Raw genomic sequence first — 25,759 nt, forward strand, 5'->3', positions numbered from 1 at the left:
GGAAGTACCTCTGCTAACATTTAAACAGCAGATACAAAAAATAGTTTCCCTGGGAATCGAACCCAGAACCTTTCCGGAACATATGCTAGTCGCATTTGTTAACGGAAAATCATAACCGCTAGACCAGGAAACTGCTCGACCACTTGGGCCAATTGATGGAATGAACAGTCATTGTCAACATCATAAATCCACTACCATATCATATTGTTGTTGCCATAATAACAGCATCCTAGCCTGTCTCTTACCACTTTCACTTAAGGCATATGCCGTCGAACAATGGAACATTCGAAGCCCGAAATTATAAAAAGATCAATTTATCATTTGGGAATATCTACTCCGGATTTAATCCAGCGATCGTCTTTAGTGCTAATGAGAATAAGGCCGAAGTAAACAGTATTGCCTGTTTGCATGCTCACGAAGGAATCCCATATGAGTACTGTGGAGTTATCAAGGAGGCCGGTGATGACGTAACAGAATAGTAGGACCATGTCGCCGTGCGTGGGGTCGAGGTCGCTGCGCAGGTGTTTGGATACCCAATATAGCGGAGACAATCTAGAGCGTCTGTTGCCCAGCAGGGCGTCTGTTTCGTGAGACATTGGTGGTGAGGTGGTTGACGGATTGAAGCGGAGGGATTTTATGGGGCCTTCCGCGCCGATATCTACGGCAGCCGAAATGGGCCAAATTTGATAATGGGTTTCTGCCATGCAGAAACTTAGTAATTGCTGCTAATGGAACCAAAGTCCAAGGTTGAATACATGGTTGAAACCGGGTATTATACCTTGGACTTTGACACATAGCCGTGATATAGAGTTTAGGAACAAGCTTAGCAACCGAATGAATCAAATTCTAATTGCTAAACCCATAGAGAAGTACGCGACCGTTACATATTTGCAACGGTGGTAACTCAAAACCGAGTGCCGGTAGATAAAGCGCACAACTATAGTTGATTTTAGATACAAGACGTAGCGCGAGGAAGCAAAAGAAAGGCAGCTTCCTCGTCGTTCAAGGGAAACCCATATACACCATGTGGGTCCCGCGCAGATCATATCTCCATCCGTTCCGTATGCTTCATGTATATCCCTGACAGACACCTACCTAGGTACCTAGGTAGGTCTATGTGCACTTATACCGAGGTACAAACGAGTCCCGGACAGCTGTGATGCCGTTCTAGTAATGGTTTTGTATGACGTCCGTTTTGATCATCGATACGGAATTCCTTGTCCTTATCAACGGCCTTGACTCATTTTCGCTTCGAAATGCCTGCTTGTTTGTAACCAACATGCTGGATTTGGTCCTTCATTAACGAACATGTGATCAAAACCGCGACTCCTAATTAGGTCGTCTTCCTCCTCGTCCCCGGCCTCGCCTGTTCTGCAGTCTTCGCGTTTCTATTGCTGTCATCTCATCGAGAACCTGCAGTGGTGTCTGCCCAGATTCATTTGGAAGGTCCATTGAGGCACCAGCATCCACCAAGACCTGTATCATCTCCACCCGAATTGATTTTAACTCAGCAGGGTCAATGGGCTCGACGTCTCCGTCCTCAAACACCCTCTGGACGAGTGTACCATGCATTGTCTCATGGAGAGGAGAATTTCCTTTCTTATCGACCAAATTGACGTTCGCTCCCTGACTGATTATATGTCGAACGGTGTTGATCCGATTTAGACGTCTAACCATGAGATGAAGTGGCGTATTGCCGTTGCCATCGACATGGTTAACATCGACAAACTCCAGTAATTTGTCTATGATAGCAATATCCGCGCAATCGGTATCACGGAACATCGCCATTGTATGTAATAAATTCTGTGATCTTCCGTTGCATGCGCGGGCATCAGCTCCATTCTCTAGGAGAAGAACAAGTAACTCTAAGAGTTGGGCACTAGGGCTACCGAGTCGTCTTGCATAGTGGTCGATCATAGCCCCTAAGAGCGTCCAATGGGCGCCTTTGTGATTGCGGGAACCCGTTACTGAGGGAGGAACTGAGCTGGAACGTAGAAGGAGCTTGACCACGGGTAGGATACTCGCTAAGCCGGTTTCGGAAGTCACGGCATAATCAAACGCCGTTAAACCCCCCTGATCCCGCAAGACGAGCGTGTCTGGATTGACTTTCAGGAGTACTTCTACAGTGCGCGTAATGTGAGCTGTAATCTCTTCCTGGTCGTCTCTGCCAAAAAGCTCCACTCGTCGATCCTTGGCACCAACCAAGGCCCAGTGGAGTGGAAGTCGCCCAGAACCATCGGGCGTCGAAGCCATCTCTGCGATGCCGACATCGCCTAAGTTATCTGCTAGCGCTTGAATCCCATCTAGGTTCCAGTGAAGAGCTGCAATATGTAAGGAGGTTGCTTTCTCTTCCCAACCAATGCTTTCGGAGCCAGTATTCCACATTTGATGGGCATGGACGTCAGCTCCCTCAGCGATGAGACGAGACACCATCTGATAGCTGGCATGAGGGATGACGGCACCGAGGACTGTACTGACCACCTCCCCGCGTGATTGATTCAAGTCGAATGAAGCTGTTTCCCTATACGTGGGTCCATAATGATCGGAGTTTGGAACCGAGCACCCTAGGTCCAGGAGAAAGCAAATGAAGTCTTCCGTGCGTGTAATTTGGTCCTGCTTTTCATATCTAGCAGTGATAGTACCGTTGTAATCGTGTTGATCTCCCAATGCTTGAGCGGCACTAAATAGGGGTGTGTCACCACACACTCGGTCATGCAAGCTCCCTAACGGTGGATCGTGGTTAAGTAACCAAAGCATTAGGTCCCGGTTGGCAGCCGCGCATGCATCGTTCATCGGGGAGCATTCAATGCGCTCGAGATAAGAATCAATGGGTTCTTTCAATGTGGAATCTGCCAGATATATACCCACTAGGGCCTTGAGCACCTCCACCCGGCCTCCTGAGGATGCGAGGATGAATGGATGATTGTTGGGCGGTTCGTATGCTCCCCAAAAGACCTTCGTGGTGGGGCTATCACTATACAGGAAGAGAGATGCAAGATCGTTGTTGGACAGAATGTGATTCAAAAGGCCCTGGTAAGGGGCCTCGTAAAGTGGTACTCCATCTTCGTTGTGGAAGGCGGGCCGGGAATCACCGTCAGGGTCCGCTTCGCGAAAGATGCTGTACGCATTCATGAAAAATGATGTTATGAGACAAGAAATGTAATGGGTTAAAGGTTGCAGAATAGAGAAATGAGAGGGAGGCCATGGAAAGTAAAAAAAGAAGGAAAAGAAGGAAAAGAAGGAAAAGAAGGAAAAGAAGGAAACGCTGCCGGACTTAGAGAGGTGATGTTCGGGTATTGTGGTATTTGTAGTACTTGTATCTTTTAAGTATGGTTGTTACGGCTAGATTGTATTGTTCGGAAACGCTCGCGTATTTAAACGCCCTAGCTGACAACTCCTCTCCGTCAAGTATGACAAGATGAGATATGCCTAAGTGTGCTGCAAGTCATGTTTGATGACTTAATTATCACCTTCGTCTGTAGATGATTATCTTTAATGGTACTAGAATAGCCTACAATCTACTATCCTGCGTTGTTATTCCTGAGTACTCACTCCTACTAGTTAGTTCTATCACCGAAAGCAAAGCAGGTAGTCATATGAAGAGGAACACAAGGAAGAAGAGAAAGAGAGGAAATATAAAAAGATCAGGAGAGACGGACAGCTGAATGAACTGGCGGTAGAATAGGAGTGAGCTGAGATTAAACCGAGAGCTTAGCAAGGGCTGACTATCACAGGTTTGTTCTATTCATTTCTTCGTGTAATCAGACGTTGAGCCTTGGATATCCACCGTGGTATCATCTGGTCCCCAATTTACATTGAATGCGTCAGCAACAGGGTTGAAAAGGGAAGAGCCACTGGGAGGCACCATGGTCCATTCGTTGGAGGCGAGGCTGGCATCTTGGGGGAATCGACTAAGCCCTGGCCAGAGGTATTGTAGGTTGACATTTGTGAGGATACCTTCTGTCGCAAGCCACATGCCCTTCAGGTCAAGAGTTAGCCTATGTATGCTCTCTGTAATGTGAATACATCAAGTTTCGACTCTGACTTACAAATTCGTTGAGCTCCGTAGCATATGTTAACGGGAGTCCCTGTGACGTCGTCAGGTGTTCCGTAGAGTCGAGACCGATATACCAGCGGCTGCTGTCGGGACATCGAAGTGATTGAGTACGCCCATTGTAGTTCTCCATGTCGCCCGAGTTATATGATGGGTACGTGCTCGAATATCGGAACTCGGCCCTAGGATCGGCATTGCGCCCTAGGGAATGCATCGTCTGGCTGTGATAGACGCCCATTGCCGAAACTCCTAGAGCCATACCTCCAGTCACCGTGTAGTTTTGATGGAAGGTCTCCCTGGAGCGTGGGATATGGAGATGGAAGACAATCCAAAGATCCGGGTGGACGGTATCACCACTGTCACCGTACGTTTCGAGCATCTCCGCGGTCGGTGTGACACCAGGCGTAGGTCCGATCCAAAACGCCAATTCGAGAATTACCTGCGCGAAGCCTTGTGACTCACTGGTAGGCTGGATCCACCGCGCGTAGTGAAATGTCAAGTCTTCCTAATAGTACATCAACCGTTAGATGACTAGGATCACATTTAGTGAGGGTGACATTTTACTCACATTAATGACTCCTCTTATGGCAGTGATGACTGTAGGCTGGTCGCCGTTTTCGGAGTGAGTATTCTCGCTGAGTCCATCAAGCATCCGCTTGCTGATGGACGATGAAGATTGAATTTCACATAGTAGTTCGCTGGCGGCGCCTAGGCTTTCCACGCCATTTGCGGACCTAGCAATGTTGCAAAGAGTTTGAGCAAGCAGAGCCGTAGGATCCCACACAGGAGTCCCTGTCCAACTGCCGTACGCATACAACGTGTCGGTCAAAGTCGTGATATTGGCAGCTTCATCTTCGTACCCGTAGGTTGACATCAAGCTGTTGAAGTCTGCAGTTAGATCCGCCCGTGGTCTGGAGGAGGTGATCCATATCACTAGATACTTCAAGGCATAGGCGTAAACCAAATCTTGACTCATCGATTTGGAGAAAGAAGAGGAGCGCTCAAATACATTCCGTTTGTAAAGGCTTGAATAGTATTCGTGCTGTTCAGCTGAGCTACAGGTAGGCTCAGAGAGCCATGCATTGAGGTAATAGTGGAACTCGTATGCTGTCTCGTCTGCAAATTTTGTGGAGCTTAAGCGCGTCGAACTGGTACTGGTTGTACCATTGCAGCAGTAGGCCTCGTTTCCGAAATAGCAAGGCTGCGATCCCTTCGTCTTACCCGGTCGGTTGGCGCCCATAAATACTGCAACACTTTCTTCAGCAATCCGAATTGATCCTGATGGGCAAGCGTCGGTGCAATATGCCGTGTTGACAAATTGTACCTCATGACCAGTCCAGGCACAGTTGGTGAAAGCATTCGGGATTGAAGATTTGCAGCAGTAGTTGTAGGTCTTTGAGCCGGTGCACGTTTTGCGACCACCCCAGCCCTGGCGCGAACCAACCACAAATTTGTCATAGTAAGACGGGCAAGTGTCATCAGGCTCACAACTTGATGTCCAAGCACACTCAGACCAGGGCTTTGTGGAATCGGTGATTGTACAGCACGCAGACTGGTAGCCAGAGCGGCAACCGGAAGTGATAGTGCCTACTTCAGCCTCACCATCATCACACCCTCCTTTGCACTTTCCTCCATTGAATCCTCGCCATTGGCAAGTGGGAAGGGTGCTTGAGGTTGGACAGCACAAAGTCTGTAACCCCGATACCAGACACTCGGTAGCGTCCAGCATGAGTTGCTTCTTGTTATCCTCGCGGGTGATTTCGGAAAACCCGCTGGGGCATGTCTCGCCACAATTAATGAATCGACAGTAACTTGACTGCGAGGACCCGCTACTTGTCGTCGTGGACTTTTCAGAGACTGTGAGAGACAGTCCAGTGGAAGTGTTGAGGTTGACCTTGTTTCCGAGAGCGGCAGCGAGTGCATTCGAATAAGTGTGCGAGTCATCATCTTCATCAATCGACCAGACCATGACACCACCTAAACAGACAGACTTGGCGTACTCAGCCTTAAGCTTCATGGTCTCCTCGTCATCGAATGAGACCCACTGGTCAGTATTCCAGGTAATCGTTTTGACTGCGGCATCCTGGTATAGAATGGGTGTGAGATCTTGATCACTGATCAATGCCTCAATCTCGCTGTTAAATAGGACTCCTGCGGACTGGCTGCAATTGCCTGCAGTTCCAGCGGAAAGGTATTCACATCCTGGTGTGGAGCATGAGGAGCTTTCGATGGTGAAGCTGCGACCATAAAAGGCCATCCCGAGATTCACTTTGGATGCCGTGATGTTTACTCCCCACAAAAGGTCAAGAGCAGATTTGATTTCAGTCAGATTGCTGTGAGCATCCAAGTAGGGCCCGGTCCAAATATCCTTGAGGTCCCATGTTCCGTGAAGATCGTAAGTCATGACATTAAACCAGTCAACTGAAGGCTCAATCGCCGTGAGGTCAAAGTGTTGCAGGTACCAGTAACTGGTTGGAAGTGTGATAGAGAGTCCGTACTTGTAGTCGGACAAGGCTTTCTTGAGATTGGCCAAAAAAGTGGGATAATTCTTGTAGTCAGCCGCACGGCCATTGCGATCACTGGCGACAGGATATTCCCAGTCGATGTCCACTCCCACAAATCCATACGTACTCATGAAATTGATTAAAGATGTGAAGAAGACATTTTGCTCGGTAGTAGTCGCGGCGACAAGATCGGAAAAGGTGGTAGCTGTTGCCTGATCACTGTCTGAGAAATCCCAACCACCAATTGAGATCCATAACTCCTGGTCGAGATCGCGTAGCTGCAACGCTGCCAGTTGCGTATACAGGGCTTCATCGCTTGGTTCCATAGGAATAACCTCAAAGGTATCCGGGTTGATATTTCCAAAGGCAAAGTAGATGTGGGAGTAGACGCCCTGGGGCACAGAGTAGGGAGCCATGCCTCCGCAACTGCGAGTTGCGGCAGCCGAGTTGTAGTAGCCAATCACTCGTGTGATCGATTGGCTGCTCGCGTCACAAGATGGTACAGATACGGTCTTATTGCCACAGAATTCTTCAGTCGTCCCGCAGAAGCCATACTTGCTGCAGCAGACATCAAGGGGGCAATTGGTTGAGTTGACATATTCCGAGGCCCAACTTCCAGGATTACACTCGGCTTTGGCGTCGCAGTTGTTGATACACACATCGGATGCACAGTAGCTCGGACCCATGCCACAGACTCCATACTGGCCACAACATCCGATCTCACATGGCACTGTTGCACTACAGGTGGTATCTGCAATCGCAGAAGAGAGAAATCCCAGGCCAGCGAGGAGCGCCAAGCCCACTCCTGCTAACATATTGCTTCAGCGAAGTAAATCCGCCTCAACGATAGGGATATATAGCAATGGGTTGATAAGTGAATGTTGGGATGCAAGAAAAGAAAGAATAGAAGGAGAGTAGAGAGCAGAGAGATTAAAAGCGGCGAGAGAAGTGACAGAGATGAGAGAGAAGCGAGGATAGAATGCAGGGCCAACACTACTTCTTCATTGTAGAGGGGTCATTTGAAAGCATGACCGATTTGTTACGGCACTTTGGTAGATTATATACTAGTATCCAAGTCAAGTACAAAGATGTATGCGTAATATAGTGCCATCCCAATTCACCAATATACCACAGTACATTAGAGGATACAGCTCATGCGATACATTACACACGATGGATATCTTGTATTCGAACCAAAAGACGCTAGTGATTGGGCTAAGCCATGGCCACTCCTAGTGCTTTCGGGCGAACAAGGGCTGTTGCTTGGATTATCCGGTTCGAACAATGTTCTCTGGAAGCCGCATCATTATAGTCTTTTAATTGCTTTGTATGCGTATTTATCCTCGGTATATTGAAGCCTCTTCGAAAGCTCTTTTGAATCCTTTTTTCGAGGTGAATTTCTAGATTGTGAATATTCCCTGGTAGCATTTGAGGGGTATATTCTTTAGAACCCGTTTCTAGAGGTATGAGGCGCCATCGTCGCGTGGACGATACAGGAAAATAATTTAGCGCTATAGCAAATGAGCTTAGTTGGGAGGCGTAAGTGGATGGCAAATGAAGTGTCTCACTTTAGCTCGTGAAAGGCGTTGTTGTGACCCTCAAAGCGGGCCTAGCTAACATCTCTCGGGTGGCCGAGATATCAATGTAGTGGGGAAGAAAATGACGGAAATCTAGCTGTACGACAATGTATGGTAAAAATGGCAGATATGGATGACTCTAAATAAAATGACAAAACCCGCTATTTCAACAATCTGAGTGGTAAAAATGACTAAATGTAATATATGGTATGCCTGGTACTCGAAGTCGCAGGATGATCAAGGTATAATACCCGGTTTCAATTATGTATTCAACCTTAGACTTTGACAGAAAAGGTCAACCACGGGCGTGAAACTTTGATCGTGCTGGTTTTGGCCCCTACCAGCTAGGCTTGCTGCTACTTAAGTTGATATCGATGGATCATGGTTAGATTGGGATTCATCCGAGGAAGACGATGGGAGAACGAGGCTTGTACCTGAGCCCGGACATGTTATGACAATAGGATACCTGTACAGTACAGGAAAATTTCAATAATAACTGTGGACATCGGTGCACCGGGGCAAGAAGTGGATCCATAATGCATCTCTACTAGGTGAGAATAGATGAAGGCATACGCGTTACGGATTGCTTCGGAGATGAGGTCTACCCTAGCGTAGCTAGGCTGCTTTGCCAGTCACATTGGGTCGCAAATTGCAAACCAGATGAGAATAGATTAAGCTCAATAGGGTGCTTTGCTCCGGGCCTATTTTTAAGGTATGAAGTCCTTCTAGTCCTTGCAGTCTTGAGTGCATTAATCTGATTTTTGTTCTTGGTCTGACTACCATCGTATAGCTCAGCATATCAAACATGAGAAATCGATTTGTATCGTTTCTGGGGGTGGCATCCTACTTCGCTGCAGGAAATTTCCATTCAATTTCTCATGGGAGGCTTCATGCCGCTAAACAAATTGCTCACACACGTGCAGTGAACACCAACAGTACAAACTTTGCAAGAGTGGCATTCTTCCCTAACGGGACTCTGTCTGGCTTGGGCCTGTCATCGACTTGTGAAGATGCATTGTATGCTACGGTTGACTGTGATGATGAGATTTCATCTGTGATGACCGATGGATACATTGGAAGCTTGGACAATGAGACATTGACAGACCTGATCTGCGCGTCTACCTGCGAAGCTTCAATCGCGGAGTTATACGACTCGGTGTCGACTAGCTGCGGAGACTCTGCAGAGCTTATTGCTGGTATCTCTTACTTGTCTCTTATTGGTCAAGTCTGGAGCAGCTGGAATCAGTCCTGCTTTGTGGATCTAACGACCGGCCAAAACTGCAATGGTGAGAAGATCTCGTTCTTTGATTTGCGTTTACTCAGCAGCGTCAACGTGCTAACTATAGCCTCTATCTCTACTTAGACGTTATTGCCAAATTTGACAATGTCACTTCCCAGGCAGACATCGCTACTACGGATCTGTGCTCATACTGCTATGTGAAGAAGCTCGAGATGATGCAGGCGGATGCCTATTCGAGTGCTTACAATGATGACTTCGAGTCAGAGTATAAATACGTTGCAAACACCTGCAACCTCACAGTCACGGACTTCAACGCTACCACTAGCGTTTTTAATGCGTCATTGCCGGCCACCACATCTACGTGTCTATCTGGTAATACCTATATTACTACGGACGGCGACACCTGTGACTCAATCGCGTTGGCCCAGGGCGTCTCCGCGGCCACTCTGTTCTATACCAACCCAAATATCCTCAATTGCTCAGACATCATTACTGGTACCAGCCTGTGCCTACCTCTTACATGCACCGACCTTTATTCTGTGCAATCCAACGACACATGCGCCAGCGTGGCGGTGTCCAACTTCATCTCATTCTCGGATGTCATCAACTGGAATTCCCAGCTGACCTGGAACTGCTCGAACCTAGTCTCACCTGATCCCCACTGGGGCTCGGTTTTATGTGCCTCTGCTCCAGGTGGAAACTACACAGGCCAAGCGCTGACCACTACCTCTTCCTCCGATGCGACCGATATTGTGGACCCACCGACTGGTGTCACGGTAGCCATAGGATCTACCCTTGATTGTGGTGCATGGTTTGTCAACGAGGCGAGCTTGGGATACAATTGCTCGAGTATTTGTCTTTCCAATTCGATTGCCATGCACCTTTTTGTCGATGCCAATCCCTCGCTAAACTACACCACCTGCGACTCCGATCTCGTCACTGGGGATGCCTATTGTGTTGACCCCTTGACTAACTGGGAGTACTACAGTTCTAACACCACTAGTATTTCAACGGTGACTGCAGCCATATCTCCTACATGGCCAGTCCAGACAGGTATCGACTCCAATTGTGACGCATACTACGAGGTTCAGTGTACGTATCTATTTTCCTTTCCGGTTTCAATACTCGCATTATACTAACACCTCTATGGCCGGCGATACTTGTGCCTCTATCGCTACCCAGTTTGGCATCACAAGCGCTCAGTTCCTCGCTTGGAACCCTGCCGTTTCATCCGACTGTACCAGTGGCCTCTGGCTAGAAGAGGACTACTGCGTTGGTGTGTCAGCGAGCAGCACTACAGCTAGTAGCACACCAGCAGCTACGACTGCCATCAGTAGCAGCACACCTCTGACCTCAAACTCTACATCCACCACTGTCACACCACCAGCTGCAACCCAATCTGGTATTCCAGCTAACTGCATCGAGTACTATGTTGCGCAATGTAAGTTCTCTCTTCTTTCATTCCCTTTCCATTCCCCAACTGTAGGTGAGTATGCAACTAACATCTTTCACCCCATGTAGCTGGCGATACTTGCGCCACCGTTGAAACAAAGCACAGCATCACAGCTGCACAGTTCCTCTCCTGGAACCCAGCTGTCTCTTCTGACTGTACCACTGGATTCTGGGCCGATGAAGCATACTGTGTCTCTGTTTCGTAATTGGTTAAATTGTTCTTTGTGGGGGCGAAGAAAAGATAGATCTATGATATATTCCATTGCCTATAAAATTTTATCTTCCGCGAGACAAATGGCTAATACGTACAATCTTCCCTCCAGTCTCATCTCGGTAGTGTATCCGTCGGGTATGGGGAGTGCTGTACTGACATCCCCCTAATTTCCCTGTCTTAACAGGGCAAAGACCAGTCGTAACGCTATTTCTCAGTTTCATGAGGTGAAGTAAATTCTCAGAGGCCTCGGGGCCCAAACAGGACGAACATCCATGCATGCTGTCAAACTTCAAATACGTAAGAGGCCACATACGAGCCACATATAGTTCATAGATAACTGACCGCGACTTTCTGGATATTTCTTGGGCTTTGATAGAGAAATGGGTGCTTGGAATCCAAATCTACCAGACATATGTTCCAAAGGAGATATTTCTGACACCCACTTGATACAGCTTCGTGTATTTCGGATTAGTTCGTTTCCGCTCGTTCGTATACATCGAATATCTGAACAACGCGGAGTAAGGTCAGATGGGACGGTATCGGACGGTATTTTTTTGGCTCTTTAGTTGGCTCGGCTGTGATGGTGCCTCGGTATAAACGGCCTAATCTTCTCGGTTCGTAGCTGATATGACCAAAATTAACCTGGTAGGAGAGCTCGAACAGACAAGTTATTTTCTCGCTTCACATTCAACTCGAGTGACGGGAAAATGAGGGGGCCTCCTCCTGTTGTACGATCCGAGTCAGCAAGGCTGGAACCAGTTGGAAGAATTGTTATAGCTTACCTGTTCGTGAATTTCACAACGTGTACACTTGGGACGAGACGGGCAATTAGCTTCGTGATCATATCAGCTCAGCGACTAGATCACTTAAAAGTCTCTTCAGCAATACAGTCACCATTCATGGCATGTTGTATTCAGGTTCGTCGCACTCTCCAGATTTCGCTTCGTAAAGCTGCGTTGGGGCATATTGGGAAATTTCCCGACACGGAAAACCGCGTAACGAACCCACCTGCGAGAAGAAATTGTGTGTTCATAATGGATGAATGCTTCGGTGCGGATGGCCAGAAGATTGGGATTTACGCTCCAATTTAGTCAGCTAGCTTACCTGTGGACTTCTGCTCCACTTACCTTCTAGATTGATCATGGTTAATGACAGAAATCTCATATATAGCAATGTATGGTAAAAATGACAGATGAATATGACTCTAACTAAAATGACAAAATTCCACTATTTAACAATCTGCTTAGGCATAACTAACTAAGCTTAATATACAATTTATGACGGAAATCTCATGTATAGCAAGGTATAGTCAAAATTAGACTGCGACATCGCCCGTCCATGGGCACTAGGAAGTGTCCACGGCCCGTGGGCATTTTGAAATTTGACGCCCATCGCCCACCGTTATGCAAAATTGATGCAAAAATTACCCTATTAGGCTATTTTATGTACATAACTAGTTCTTGGCAGTATCCACTTTACCAAGAGTGCCCCGCCGATGTCTTGGCGACGCTAAAAGTGTCTCTACTTTAACGGGCATTGTCGCAGTCTACTACTATATATAAATGCTACTACTATCTATATTATATAATCAAATTACTTAAAAATGTGGGGGTAAAATGTATAAATAATATAAGTCACAAGGTTAAGGAATTCTACTTACTAAAAAGGCCTATAGGCGCCTACGATGTCTATGGGCGGTAGGCCCCAAGGGTAGGCCCGTCTATGGGCATGCCTATAGTGGGTATTGCCCGCTTATATAAGGCCTCTGGGCAGTCCACGGGTGCCTACTAGCCCGTCTATGGGCAATGTCGTAGTTTACTCCACGGTAATCATTGAATAAGTTCTTACATATGGGGTTGAGTATAGGTTTGTATCTACGGGATTTACGGGTTATAGGAATGGGCTGATTCCACACTCTTTACGGCATCTGTATACTCTCTAATACTCGGCGTTTAGCCTTGAGTTCTTGCTTTAGTTAGAAGAAGCGCCTGCATAGTCATACGTAACTAGTTAGACTGCAACAGGTTAATTGAACTTTGATTGATTGATTGATTGATTGACTGTGTGGCCGGCCCGCTTGTGAAATACGTTAACTAACTAGTCAGCTAGCCTTTGTAGAGAATACCAATCCCTCTTTTTCCTTTCCCTGTCATAAATCATATCATATAATATAATATATTATATCGCATATTATACATTGAAAAATCACTCTGTAGGAATTGCGTTTCTCATCATTATTCTCCACCAAATCACCGAGCCACCTTGCCGGCAAAATGGCAAAAAAGCTACCCCTGGAACTGTTAACTCAGATTGCGAATCTTCTAAAATACGATGACACTCCCTTGGCCCCGTGTGCTTCTGTGTGCCGATTCTCACAAACGGCTTTTGAGCCCCTCATCTACTTTAAGTTGGTGGTTTACAGTGACGAAGACCATAAACAAGGTAGACAACCTGGAATCTCTCTCACGACATTTCAGGAACTCACATCCGGTCATCATGCTACACGGCGCTGCTGGATTCGAGAGCTGCATTACGATATTCTTGTCCCATTCGACCTTTTGGACTGGAGCACATGCAACCAATGGCCCTATCGCAAAAGGGATGGCGAAGAAGACTGCAGCACCCATAATCATATCCGGAAGGCCAATGATCTAGCCTTCCAGACAGCCATGGCTTGCCTGTTCCGAAGGTTTTCCTCGTGGGATCAGAGTGGAAGTCTCACCTGACAACTGGGGCTTCGAGGATATCGCGGAGGCGAAAAAGCCGCACCGTAACCGAATACTCTGTATGAAGAGTGCGCCGGATTTCATATCTGCAGTCACAGAGACAGATACAAAATGTCCGTTCCCCCGTATCAAGCGCGATTTGATGATACTGTGGCAAGTTTAGCCCATGTTTTCTGAATTGACAAACTCTCTTTCCTGGACGACGGGGCTAATCAAATTTTGACCTTGTAGAGCTTGGCAATCGAAAGTGTGGTTGGCCGCTGGGTGCTTACTGGCGTAAGCATCATATAGAAGGAGTCAAGAGTTGTATAAGGTCAATTTACCATAGAATACAATTAGTTGTGGTTTTGTTTTCTGGGCTTTCAAGTCCCATTGGTCTCCTTACTGCTCTACTCCCCAGTTCGACACTATAAAGAAAAGAGCAGAAAATGGCTTCGACATGTAGTGGAATCAAAGACCCGTCCACGGGATTTACTGACCAACGCTTCTGCATTTGCCTTCTTTTCAAACATGGATATCACTCCAATAATACGTCAAAATATCCACCCCGAAGAAATCATCCTTGTACGTCCCAGCTACCTCGTCCTTCGCCGCACCCGCACACACCAACAAAGGCATGAAATGGTCGGCAGCACCTGGCGGATGCATCTCATAGCTATGAGCGAAACCCCTCCAGCCCTCCAGTGCCTTTGCCCTATCTTCCATTCTCTCCTTTGTGACTGCAGCTGTCAGCGCTGCATTCCATTCGCCTACGCCCTTGATCAGCTTTGCAGATGCCCTAGTATCGTTAATTATCAACGGAACAACTTTGCTATTGTTGTGGATAGATGCGAAGCCAGAGCCCAAGATTGCAATGTTGGAGTCGAGAAGTTTTGAAAGGGCGCGACCCATTCGGAGATGTTGAGCCGGGTCTTCAGACGCGAGGATGGACAACTGAATGATGGGTATGTCCGCAGCCGGATTGATAAGCATGAAGGGGATGAAGACACCGTGATCCCAACCTACCATAATCCACTTGTTAGCTTGTCATTGACGCTCCCTGCTTCCCTGGGCAGCTAGTAATTGCAGAAGCGGCATTTAGAACATGGTATCCCGACTTACCTCGTTTCATATTGAGAATAGGTGCCAAACCTTCCTCCGCAAGAACCTTCTTGACATCTTCCGCGATGGCAGGCGACCCCTTGGCCTTGTACTTCAGGCTGTAAGCTTCACTTGGGAGACCGCCATAGTCATAGTAGAGGTCATGGTGGCTAGCGGATGAGACGGTAGGTTGACGTTCAGACCAGTGGGCAGTCACGCAGACGATGCCTCGCGGGGCTTCTGGAGTACCAAGCTTGAGGATCTTAGGGACTCGGGTTTTTAGGGAATGGATGATGTCTCCATGACCGGGTCCACCGATTACAGGAAGGGGGCCTGTACAAAGATAATTAGTTCACCTGCTTTGCTAGTCTTGTCGCACATGAGGAATTGAAAGCCTACCTCCTCCGTGTGATATACAGACCACTGAGGCGCGTACCATGGTGAATACTGAATTTTCGAATGGGAGATGGAAAGATAGAAAGATGGCTGTTTGGGTCCGCTCATAGAACCGCCTTTGGATATCCCTTTCCCTAAATAGGCCGGCTCCAGGATTTCAAATGCAGCCCAACATTTCAGTCAGCTCCCACACTTCACTTTGTCAGGCGAATTATTGGTCCGCTTTGGAGTGCTCTCATCCAGTGACAGTGATGGAAGTCTTGCCATATGTCCACTCTCAAAAATTCCATGCCGCGCGCTACGTATTATGTACATTGAATGAGTTAGAATACATGCTAGACAACGCCCGAGAGGCGGGGGAAAGACATTGGGGAATCCTCCCTGGTGACTCGGCTTGGAAATGTGGATACCCGTAACGCTCCCGCTTAGTCATGCCGCGCGGTGCGACAGCCTTGGTTGAACCATCCCATCATTCGCTCGACGTCCTACGCAAAATTAAGTGTCGGTATCGTATCTGCTAGCAGCACTGCGGGGATTTTGAGGCTTGAGTAAATTTTAACTAAGATTTCAGCGTGTTGAGTCTGGTGCGACCCCAATGAAGAGCTATAACGGCTGCTGGACGTGTCGTTTACGGCGCAAGAAGTGCGACGAGGTGCGACCGGAGTGCAGAAGCTGTTCGGCATTGCAAATCACCTGCTACTATGGCGAGGAAAAACCAGCATGGATGGACGGGGGTGCTGAGCAGATAGCAAAGGCCGAGGAGGTCAAGCACGAGGTCAAGAGAGCGGCCGCGCGCCGCCGCCGGCCCCACTCGATGGACGTCCTGGAAACACCCATGGTCTCCACACAGATGGAAGAGAATGCCACTCGCTTCTCTGACGTTGAGTTGGATATGCTGGGGTTGCCTAATCGGCCAAGAGACCCAGAATCGCGTACGCACATTGGCGGTGATCCCTCTTCATGCTCGAGTCCGACTCACACTTCTACGTATACATGGTCTGACGGCGGAGCAGCCTCAACAAGCCACTTCAATACTCACCATAACTCGGCTGCGACCACGCCTAGCTACAATGGACTGGGTAGGCTGTTTGCAGACACTTCGGCTGGTCAGGCATCAGCAGACGCAGAGCGTGACCGACACTTTGTCATGTTTTACTTCGATCACTTCTTCCCCTTCTTGTTCCCCTTTTACAGACCTCCACTCCTTGAAGGTGGGCGCTCCTGGGTTATGGAGCTGGCTGTGCGCAATAAAACCATGTGGCACACCACTCTTTGCCTTAGCTCGTACTTTATGTCTGTCACCTTGGACAATACCACCTCGGGGCACGAGTTTTGTAAGACGCTCGCTTGGGAAAAGCTTCTGAGACAAACGGATGTGACTTTCAGGATGCTTCAGCGAGAGCTCGAAGGAATCACGTCCAGTGACGCGCAAGATCTAATAATCGAGACTTCCCGAATTATGGGTAGCGTCATCCAGCTACTGAAATTTGAGGTCAGTGCAGGTAACTTTGAGAACTGCCACACGCATCTTGATGCAGCCATTGTTCTCTTCAGGAAAATTTTCCGAGTTCGAGGGTGTGGTGCCAATGATGGGAACGAGGACGGAGAATTACTTACATTTCATGGTATTCTGACCCGGATGGGAGACCCACTTTGGACCGTGAAGGTCCAGCAGAGCAGGGCTTGGAATTCTGACCAGGCAGCTTTCCGCTTCTTCACCGCACTGCTACTTGTTGATGATATCATCGTCAGCACGTGCCTTGAGGAAGCGCCGAGGTTACAGGTGTATCACGCTCTTTTGTTGACCACCGGTGGCCCTGGCGGGAAAGCTGCTCTCAGCCTAGAAGAATTCGTCGGCTGCGAGAACTGGGTGATGCTGCAGATTGCCCAGATAGCTGCACTTGACGCGTGGAAGAAGTCACTCAGAAAGACTGGGCAGCTCGACACGATGGAACTGGTGGCGCGCGCAATGGAAATCAAGCAGGTACTAGTCGAAAACCTCGCCCGCCTTGACGCCGCAGCACACGCACCCAGAACTCCCAACCCGGTTGACCCCTTCATGCTCTACAACCACCACGTGCTATCAACTCTGGGGGGTGGTAGCACCGTAGTTACACGCATCTGGGCTCACGCAGCACTGGTCTATCTCTCCGTCGTAGTATCCGGGTGGCAGCCTGGCAGCACCACCGTTAGGGAGAACGTGACACGGACGATAGAGTTGCTTGCTCAGTTACCGGCGCCTGTGCTGCTGCGGACCATGGTGTGGCCGTTCTGCATAGTTGGATGCCTCGCTAATCCTGATGAGGAGTGTCTCCTGCGCTCAATGGTCCAGGCGCTGGTCCCGCTGCGGCTGTTTGGTGCAACTCTGAAGGCGCTGGAGATAATGGAGAATGTATGGGAGCGTAGGGATGCTTTAGAGGTCGACTGGGACTTTGCAGCATGCGTACGCACCGTGGGCTATGTGCCACTGCTGGTATAAGGGGTTGTTGCCTGAAGCATGTGTACTTTAACCAGCCTCCGAATATCTGGGCTTACCTAATGATCTGACAGACCCACAACCCGCGCGGGATCAACAAGACGCTCTGAACGTTGTTCCTTGGTCATCGGGCCATGGGATCGGTACAGAACCAATGATCCTGTGAAAAGAAAGTAGCATGCTACTCATGATTTGTCAGATGAGATGGTGGGTGGGTGGGCACTTGTGGCTATAAATCACGAAACCCCCCAGGAGCAGAACCAGATGAGTCTTGAATCCAACTTACCTGCACAGGCAAGAACGGTGAACATCAATCTTTTGTTTAATATTTCTCTAAGGCAATATGTCTGCACAACCTGTGATCCTCATTCTTGGCTCCGGGCCCAGAGTCGGTGCTGCGGTAGCTAAACAGTTTGCCAGCACCGGCTACTCTGTAGCTGTCGCTTCCAGGAGTGCCTCAGGCGGCAAAACTGCAGAGGGCTATCTATCTATCAAGGCAGACCTCTCCAACCCTTCCTCAATCTCGGCAGTCTTTGATGCAGTCAAAGCCGAGTTTCAGAGCCCGCCTAGCGTCGTGGTGTACAACGCTGCGGCCCTGACGCCACCCACAGACGACACCCTCTTCTCCATCCCAGCAGAGAGTATTGCCGCTGATCTCAACGTCAACACTGTGTCTGCCTATGCAGCCGCTCAAGAGGCTGTGAAGGGATGGGTGGATCTTCCAGAGGATACGAAGAAGCTATTTATCTTTACGGGCAACATGCAGAACGTGGTCGTCGTTCCGATGCCTCTGATGCTGAATTTGGGGATTGGTAAATCCGCCTCTGCATATTGGGTTGCCACGGCAGATACGCTGTATTCTGGGCATGGTTACCGGTGGGTTCACTTCTGGTCTATAATTGATATTCTTGCTAATGTCTTTCGATAGCTTCATCTATGCTGATGAGCGCAATGCCGATGGTAGCATGAAGGGTATGAGCCTTGACGGCGAGGCACACGCGCGATTCTTCGCCGATCTCGCTAACGGAGACGAAGAAGTGCCGTGGCATGCAACTTTTGTTAAAGGAAAAGGCTATGTTAAGTTCTAAGAAGCGTTCTTTTTCCCTAAAAGGCGCCTTCGTGAATGATCTAGGGTTTTGTATCTAGCTTTGGATTTTCCTGGAGCTCGGTTATTGTCAACCCCCGAGCCTCACTTCCTTAAGCGAGGACGCCTCAACGTGTCTGTCGCATAGATAGCCCTTATTGTTCTCAATCAATCAATTCATCCCACGTTGTTGATTCCATCCGATATTATTGGCTGCTGCGCATACCACTCCATAATGTCACGGCTCGAATGTATGTAGGTGTCAGAGGGCGGGACAACTGTATGGGCTAGTACGCGAATGCAAGAATGTACGTACTATGTAGATCTAGTAGATATATTTCAACGGGTTTTTAGCAACCACAAGTTACTTCAATCAAAGCTATGCCTGTGATGCTAACTGGTCTATATATATTCCCCTTCTCACTGTTTATCGCTGCCATAAACAGCCTATCTACCAAGTATATGAGCGCATGGAAATATTAGCGCAAAAATATCTAGTTCTAGTAAAAGCAACGCGGTCTATCTATACTTATATCTCAAAGATTCACTACTCGAATTCCCCCCCCTCCCAAAGTCAACGCTTCTCAAGCTGAACTGGCCAACACAGAATTTCAAAGTATCCAGTCCCACGCAGCTCGCCAAGTCTCACTCGAAATCTCCCTTAGCCTCATGCGGTGTCACGCGCTTCAGCAAGCGGAAATTGCGCCTTCTAACCTGCTCTTTGTGAGTCCATAGATACCAGATGCCGAGTGTAATGATTGCTAAGATAATTGAGGCAACAACATATATCCAGAGTTGCTTAGACACTCTGAATTCCTCAGTTGTCCCATCATCAAACTTGAACAAGTTCATCCCGAAAATTGACTATGAATTTGTGAGAACAAATTTTGTTTTGGGGTATTGGGATATAGTTCTTACCGACACAAGGCTTGCAGGTAAGTATATAAGCGTCAGTATAGTGACTACCTTGACTGTTGCATTGTCGACAAAGCTACTGCTTCCAAGTTGGAGTAGCTGTTCATTGGCGTTAAGCATGCGGTTGTTTAATTCAACCATTCTGTTGTTGAGGTCGAGCATCTGGTGGGTCATCCGGAAATCCAACCCTAATGTAGTCTTCGTGTCTGTCAGCAAGGGGCGTAGTGACTATATTGTGGGTATTGCTGCTTACCATGTTTAAGATATCCTTGACCTTCTCCTTTAGCACTTCTACCCCAACAGCACACCCCTCTAGACGATCTTTGTGGTATGCCACACAAGTAACAAGTTTTTGAAAGCCATTGTCTGTGCTGCTATACTGTGAACTTAGAACACTGCTTAAAAGACCTAGCTTCGTGAGAGTGTCTAGTATAACCCTCAATCTGTATGAAATAGGCAATAGAAGGTCACGTGTGTTGTGAATCGCCGTCAAGTTGCTGTCACCTCCAGCAGTCAAAAAGTGATCGATGTTTCTCAAAATAAAGTCCAGCGATTTATCAGTCTAAAATAAAAGTCAGACAAGCGAATGAGCGAGTAATGATAGATACCCACATGTCTATCCACATCACTTCCTAGGCTGTTAACGTAGGAACGCCAATTATCTAGACAAGAAGCGAAAACCGAAGAATGAAGTGTATGCCAGGCATGATCTGAGCGTAGCCCCTGCCGGGATAGTGATGCATATTGCTCGATTTCTTTCTGCATGGGTGTATCACGGCCCACATGAAAGAATATCCAGAGATTTTGAAGTTCATTAGGGTCATGGCGGTGGAAAACAGCCATTTGGCGCATAGTCCAACTGTGAACCCCCACTGCTGTTGGAAAAGTGAGTCTGTAAGAGATATCTAAAATATTATTTAGGTCATTTGGGCACATGAATACGATCTGGGGAATAGCCCACCTTGAATACCATTCTCGCCACTCTGGACTTTCATTGCTCCTTCACCTACAGCTGCACTCATGGGTTTGTCTCCGAATGTCGAAGTCAAGTCCCATAATTGATCGCCAATATCATAGGTGTCCTTGAGCACCTGTAGAGCATCCTTTGATATTTGGAGTGGCTTGATCGATGACTTGGAGTGTATGGAGCTAAATCCCACATAAATCAGAATGAGCCAAGAGGGAATAATCTATAAATTAACATATGAATCTTACATAATGCGTAATTTTGGAAGTGGCGTTGTTGTAATATGTTCTTGGAATAAGCCGTTGTCGTTAAAAATGATAGGAATGAGTTTATCTGATGTGTCAACTATAAGGCACAAAAAGTAAGCCTGCGATCAGTTGGTTCACATAATATTAAACTCACCATTGCTCTGGTAAATAGATATGCTGGCCAAATCTTCAGGAAGACAAAATGGAGGGTAGATTGCGTGGATAGCCATTTTATAGTCCTATAGAGAGTGAGGCTGCGATTTAAGAAGGCTTTGATGAAATAGTTACTAGAATTATCGCTATGAAATATGGAAGGGAAATCACGCTTAAATACAAATTGCAACTGCAGGCTGTGGTAAGAAAAAGAAAAAAAATAAAAAAGAAACGCCTTGGCGTCAAAGCTAAGAGTTCATTGATACATTATCCTAGCAAGCCGGCCAATACATACAGGCGACCTACGCCCGACTAATGAGAAGATTATACCCCTGTATAAGAGGGCTGAGATTTGGGTTACATAGGTCATTTCTAGAATCATATGAGAGCTAAATTCCAACAGGTATATTCTTTGCCATCACGCTCATGCCGAGAATAGGGGCGGGAACGCCGATGTAGGTAGGGCACAGCCCGGGTAGGGAGGGTACAGCCACTTGGCTCCTATCAGGGACGAACAAATTTATGATACGTAGGGCGCAAGGCAGATTCCAAGACAAACAAAAATTCATTCAGAAGAAAACAATTCCAATTGCCGATCAGTTCAATAAAAATGGTATAAATGTGGTTCTTCAGCCTCAGTTAACTCGTTCATCTTCGCAGAGGTCCCTGTTCAAGTCAAATATCAGATCAGCAACCATCAAGAGTGTCGGGCTTGATAAATCTGCGTACGCTATCTCATGCTAGATTTAGAGAAATAACTGTTAGCAAAAAGAAAATCAAATATTATGTTCAGATCATGGGAAACTGACCTCTTCAACTTCTCGTGGTGCTTGGAAACTAATTCGACCGCAAAAGTACTGCAAGATATGGCTTAGCCTTCAAAATGATTGTCTATGGGAACAACAGAGTTATGCTCACTTCAACTTTGATATTGCGCCCGAATATCTCGTAAAGCCTACTCTCAAGCCTTGACCGGCTAATATAACCGCTTATTCCTTCTCTGAGTGTGGTAGAGACTGATCCAGTTCGTGGACGGATGGAGGACATTTTGGGGGCTGTGTTGACTGGAATCTGGAGGCTAAGCGCAAAATATAGTTCAGTATAATGTGAATTAGGACCCACGACCAGAAAAGTAAGATTTAATGTAATGGATTAGGATCCATCACCTCGACATCATAGTACCAAATCCGGTGTCTCCCGAAGAGCCCCTTCGTATAGCCCTAAGATGGTGCCAAGAGTTCACGGATTCCCTGTTAATTTATTTGATGTAAGTCATCAGACGCCTAGCACCGGGTTAGTTCAAGTCAGACCAACTGTGGCTGGGATGCTCAAACTCGGCCAATGATTAGTTTTCCAGCTTGTTCCTCATGCATGGGCTCTGACATCTCGTGGTCGCCAATGCATCTTTTGGTTCCCGCTACGACGCGGCATACGCTGATAGGTGCATATCGTCACCTTGGTTAATTTCACCCGCAGGTGTTCGTGAGGGGTAAAACAAAAGCAAATACACTGGATTACGGGAATCTATTTACATGTGGTATTTAACATCTGGTATTAAAATGCGTGAAAGCCATATTTTGCAGGAAAATCCACGTGGAGAAAGAAAGATAGCCGCAGTAAGCATGGGGTAATTCCGGGGATGAATCACATTCTATCAAGACTAATATACTCCGTACTAGCTGTGACCTCCGCAGATATCCGGGATTTGCCTCTTTTGTAACTGGTCATTCAGCTTCTATTCTCCTTCCTAGTTCGAGTTTAGCGCAGTCTATCACAGGCGGGGTGGCTTTCGGTGTGGTCCGTCCGCTTCTTTGAAAGATGTCAGATCAACTGTCAAATACGCTCCGTGCGCCTTAGCGGCTAAAATTGCCATCATAATATGTAAGAAAGGGTATGTGGAAATTAGGAGGCTCTTATAGATCTCCTCAGACCTGGATTGAGTCAGCAAGAGGGATTTACAATTATACACCTGGACCAGGATCCATGCTTTAAATCATCTCACAAAGATCTCACCAATTATTCCTTTGCTCCGTTGTACACCTGGATCTCTAATTGTTTTCAAACGGCCCGACTGGTAAGGCTACAAGATGAATGGAGATGCCCAACCTTCGAATCTGCCAACGTAACACATGAAAACCCCTAAACCCTGTCTTTCAAACAACCTCTAATGGCTTTGATCAATCAGAATCGATAACCCACTCGACCACCTAGATTTTGCCCAATTAAAGGCCGATGTCACCGCATTCCACAGCCATCTTGGGCTCGAAAGTGTTGTCGATGTGGAAACCCTCATCAGCGGTGCGAGACTAGCCAAACAGCGATTCCGCAATGTCCCGCCCGGGCTTACCTCTGCGGAGTGGGAGACCATAGGGAGGGAAAATTCGGAGGAATATCTGTCGTTCTTGCAAACTAGGGGTCTCCTTGTTACTGTTATGGCTACGGCTTGCGCGGCAATCACACAGTATGTCCACCATCCTTATCAAACTGGTATCCCAGGAAGGTTTTAACAACTTTGATAGGGGATGGCAGCAGTCAACAATCAATGGCAGCGCTCTCTTGAAGTGGCAGGATGACCTTGGCCTCGATACTGATAGTGATACGCTTTTGATTGGATTCATCAACGCAGCTCCGTGGCTTTCGGGAAGCCTGATGTATGTATCCTGGACATTTCACTCTTTATCCGACTCTAACCACGACTATAGAGGGACATGGTTGAGCGATCCACTCCAAGAAAGATTTGGAAGACGCCCGGCGCTCTTCTTTGCGGCTGTTTTCTGCGTCGCCCTTGTAATAGGTAATATTTAACCGCAGAGCTTGCCTGAAAGCGACTGACTCGGATATTGAACACAGGAACAGCTCATTGCTATTCATGGAAGACACTACTTCTCTGTCGGGTACTTCTTGGTGTGGGGGTATGCTGATTATTTTCTTCATTTTCATGTCTTTTCGTTCCTCTCGTTCCAACTATCTGACACGCTACCATCCAAATAGATCGGATCGAAAGCTTCAATAGCCCCTATATTTGCCGCCGAAGCAGCACCTGATAGACACCGAGGCAAAGTCTTGATGATGTGGCAACTTTTCGATGCACTGTGCGTTCTTTCGCACTATCTTTACAGGCCATTATCTAACCTTTTTCTAGTGGAATATTTCTCGGTTTCTTCTGCGCATTGATTGTAATGGACAGCTGGAGAGTACTTTTGGCGACCGCAATAATTCCCGCTATCGTCCTTCTATTTTTGGTATTTATGTGTCCCGAGTCCCCGCGATTTCTGATACAGAGGAACCGATATGCCGACGCATATAAAAGCCTCCTTGAGCTCCGAGGAACATCTATCCAAGCTGCCCGAGACCTTTATTACATCCATGCTCAGCTTCAGACTGAGGCTGTCATAGTATGGAATCCTGACGAAGGGCAGTCATGGTGGTTAGAGCGAGAAGAAATCTACGCCTATCAAAATTGGATTAAAAGAAGCAATTTCTTCAAGCGGATGAAGTATCTCGCCACCAATTCGCGAACCCGAAGAGCCTGTACGGCGGCTTTGATCGTAATGTTGTCGCAACAACTATGTGGTGTAAGTTCTGCTATATACACGTCTGGAATATTCTATGTCCTGGACTGACAAACTAACAGATCAATGTTTTGGCATTCTATTCGTCCTCGCTTTTGCATACCGACCAGACTGACTCGACCAAAGCGAGTGATTCCTTGTTTACTTCTCTAACAATCGTCAAATGGTTCAATTTTGGTAGGTGATCAATACAATGGCCAGATAGAGCTTCGACTAATTTGCAAAAACAGCGTTCGGTCTAGCAAGTTTTCTTTTCACTTTACCTGCATATATCTTTATTGATTCGCGTGGACGCCGACCTCTCCTACTTTGGTCATTCGTTGGGATGCTTTTAAGCATGATCGCAGTGGGCGGCTTCTTCAAAATCGCGGCCCACCATACTCGGTTAATCCTGGTAGCAATCTTTAGCTGTTTGCCTTTCGTCTTTTCGTACTCCATCGGTGCTGGGCCTATTCCTTTTACATTCAGTGCGGAGGTGTTTCCTCTATGCGTGCGCGGTAAATTGATCCTTCCCTTTGCTTTACCATTATCGTGGACTAATAAATAGCAGAGGTGGGAATGAGTTTCAGTGTTATGGTCAATTTCCTTGGGCTTGGGATTTTAGTACTCTTTGTGCCTCAGTTGACCAGGAAGTTTCACGGCGAGGGAAATCTTCTCTTCTTCTTCTCGTGAGATGACTGTTTCCAATCTTTCATCTGGCTACATACTGACTATCCTATAGAGGCTTAAACCTATTGGCACTCATCTTGATTTTCTTTTTGGTTGGTCTTGTCTATTTCTTTGACGCTGCGCTTGGTGTTAATACCTATTCCAGGTCCCCGAAACCAAGGACGTCTCACTAGAGGACATGGACTCGATATGTAAGGTTTTATGCCTACTCCAATTGGGAGGGGTTTGCTCTGTCGTGATTCTATGCTGACAATATCACAGTCCGTCGAGCTACAAAAGAACATGCTCTGGACCACTTGAGTTCCTTCTATGGGAGGTTATCACGCCAGCGCGATAGGCAGAGTATACCTCTGCAAGATAGAGAAGAAGTATGATTTTGAAATATAAATATGCTATGAATCTGCAGGTGGTACATTAGGTCAATATTATTGA

At 47.3% G+C, this 25,759-nt stretch overlaps 8 protein-coding genes across 8 annotated transcripts; 4 read left to right on the forward strand and 4 right to left on the reverse strand.

Annotated features, from left to right (window-relative positions):
- Window positions 1-839: 839 nt before the first annotated feature.
- Window positions 840-1,046, reverse strand: PEX2_040480 (uncharacterized protein; the record flags this gene model as incomplete). The annotated part of the gene is made up of 1 exon (XM_016741323.1): window positions 840-1,046. The coding sequence occupies one exon, from the start codon at window positions 1,044-1,046 to the stop codon at window positions 840-842; it is 207 nt and encodes a 68-aa protein (XP_016599494.1).
- Window positions 1,047-1,329: 283 nt separating this feature from the next.
- PEX2_040490 (ankyrin repeat domain-containing protein) lies at window positions 1,330-3,132 on the reverse strand (the record flags this gene model as incomplete). Its single annotated transcript, XM_016741324.1, has 1 exon — window positions 1,330-3,132. One exon carries the CDS (start codon window positions 3,130-3,132, stop codon window positions 1,330-1,332), a length of 1,803 nt encoding a protein of 600 aa, XP_016599495.1.
- Window positions 3,133-3,745: 613 nt separating this feature from the next.
- PEX2_040500 (glycoside hydrolase family 18 protein) lies at window positions 3,746-7,373 on the reverse strand (the record flags this gene model as incomplete). The annotated part of the gene is made up of 3 exons (XM_016741325.1): window positions 3,746-3,979; window positions 4,050-4,559; window positions 4,623-7,373. 3 exons carry the CDS (start codon window positions 7,371-7,373, stop codon window positions 3,746-3,748), a joined length of 3,495 nt encoding a protein of 1,164 aa, XP_016599496.1.
- A 1,567-nt stretch (window positions 7,374-8,940) lies between these two features.
- Window positions 8,941-11,033, forward strand: PEX2_040510 (Peptidoglycan-binding Lysin subgroup; the record flags this gene model as incomplete). Its single annotated transcript, XM_016741326.1, has 4 exons — window positions 8,941-9,421; window positions 9,499-10,467; window positions 10,661-10,816; window positions 10,897-11,033. The coding sequence occupies 4 exons, from the start codon at window positions 8,941-8,943 to the stop codon at window positions 11,031-11,033; spliced, it is 1,743 nt and encodes a 580-aa protein (XP_016599497.1).
- A 3,238-nt stretch (window positions 11,034-14,271) lies between these two features.
- Window positions 14,272-15,286, reverse strand: PEX2_040520 (DODA-type extradiol aromatic ring-opening family dioxygenase; the record flags this gene model as incomplete). Its single annotated transcript, XM_016741327.1, has 3 exons — window positions 14,272-14,768; window positions 14,869-15,180; window positions 15,247-15,286. 3 exons carry the CDS (start codon window positions 15,284-15,286, stop codon window positions 14,272-14,274), a joined length of 849 nt encoding a protein of 282 aa, XP_016599498.1.
- A 552-nt stretch (window positions 15,287-15,838) lies between these two features.
- PEX2_040530 (Zn(II)2Cys6 transcription factor) lies at window positions 15,839-17,722 on the forward strand (the record flags this gene model as incomplete). Its single annotated transcript, XM_016741328.1, has 1 exon — window positions 15,839-17,722. One exon carries the CDS (start codon window positions 15,839-15,841, stop codon window positions 17,720-17,722), a length of 1,884 nt encoding a protein of 627 aa, XP_016599499.1.
- A 340-nt stretch (window positions 17,723-18,062) lies between these two features.
- On the forward strand, window positions 18,063-18,807 carry PEX2_040540 (Short-chain dehydrogenase/reductase SDR; the record flags this gene model as incomplete). Its single annotated transcript, XM_016741329.1, has 2 exons — window positions 18,063-18,595; window positions 18,648-18,807. 2 exons carry the CDS (start codon window positions 18,063-18,065, stop codon window positions 18,805-18,807), a joined length of 693 nt encoding a protein of 230 aa, XP_016599500.1.
- A 4,366-nt stretch (window positions 18,808-23,173) lies between these two features.
- PEX2_040550 (Major facilitator superfamily domain, general substrate transporter) lies at window positions 23,174-25,701 on the forward strand (the record flags this gene model as incomplete). The annotated part of the gene is made up of 13 exons (XM_016741330.1): window positions 23,174-23,208; window positions 23,272-23,547; window positions 23,606-23,737; window positions 23,789-23,880; window positions 23,943-23,998; window positions 24,078-24,178; window positions 24,229-24,661; window positions 24,721-24,835; window positions 24,889-25,155; window positions 25,209-25,326; window positions 25,380-25,419; window positions 25,473-25,518; window positions 25,589-25,701. 13 exons carry the CDS (start codon window positions 23,174-23,176, stop codon window positions 25,699-25,701), a joined length of 1,824 nt encoding a protein of 607 aa, XP_016599501.1.
- Window positions 25,702-25,759: the final 58 nt, after the last annotated feature.

This window comes from Penicillium expansum, assembly GCF_000769745.1.
Source record: "Penicillium expansum strain MD-8 chromosome Unknown contig132, whole genome shotgun sequence".
NCBI classification, from domain to species: Eukaryota; Fungi; Ascomycota; class Eurotiomycetes; order Eurotiales; family Aspergillaceae; genus Penicillium; species Penicillium expansum.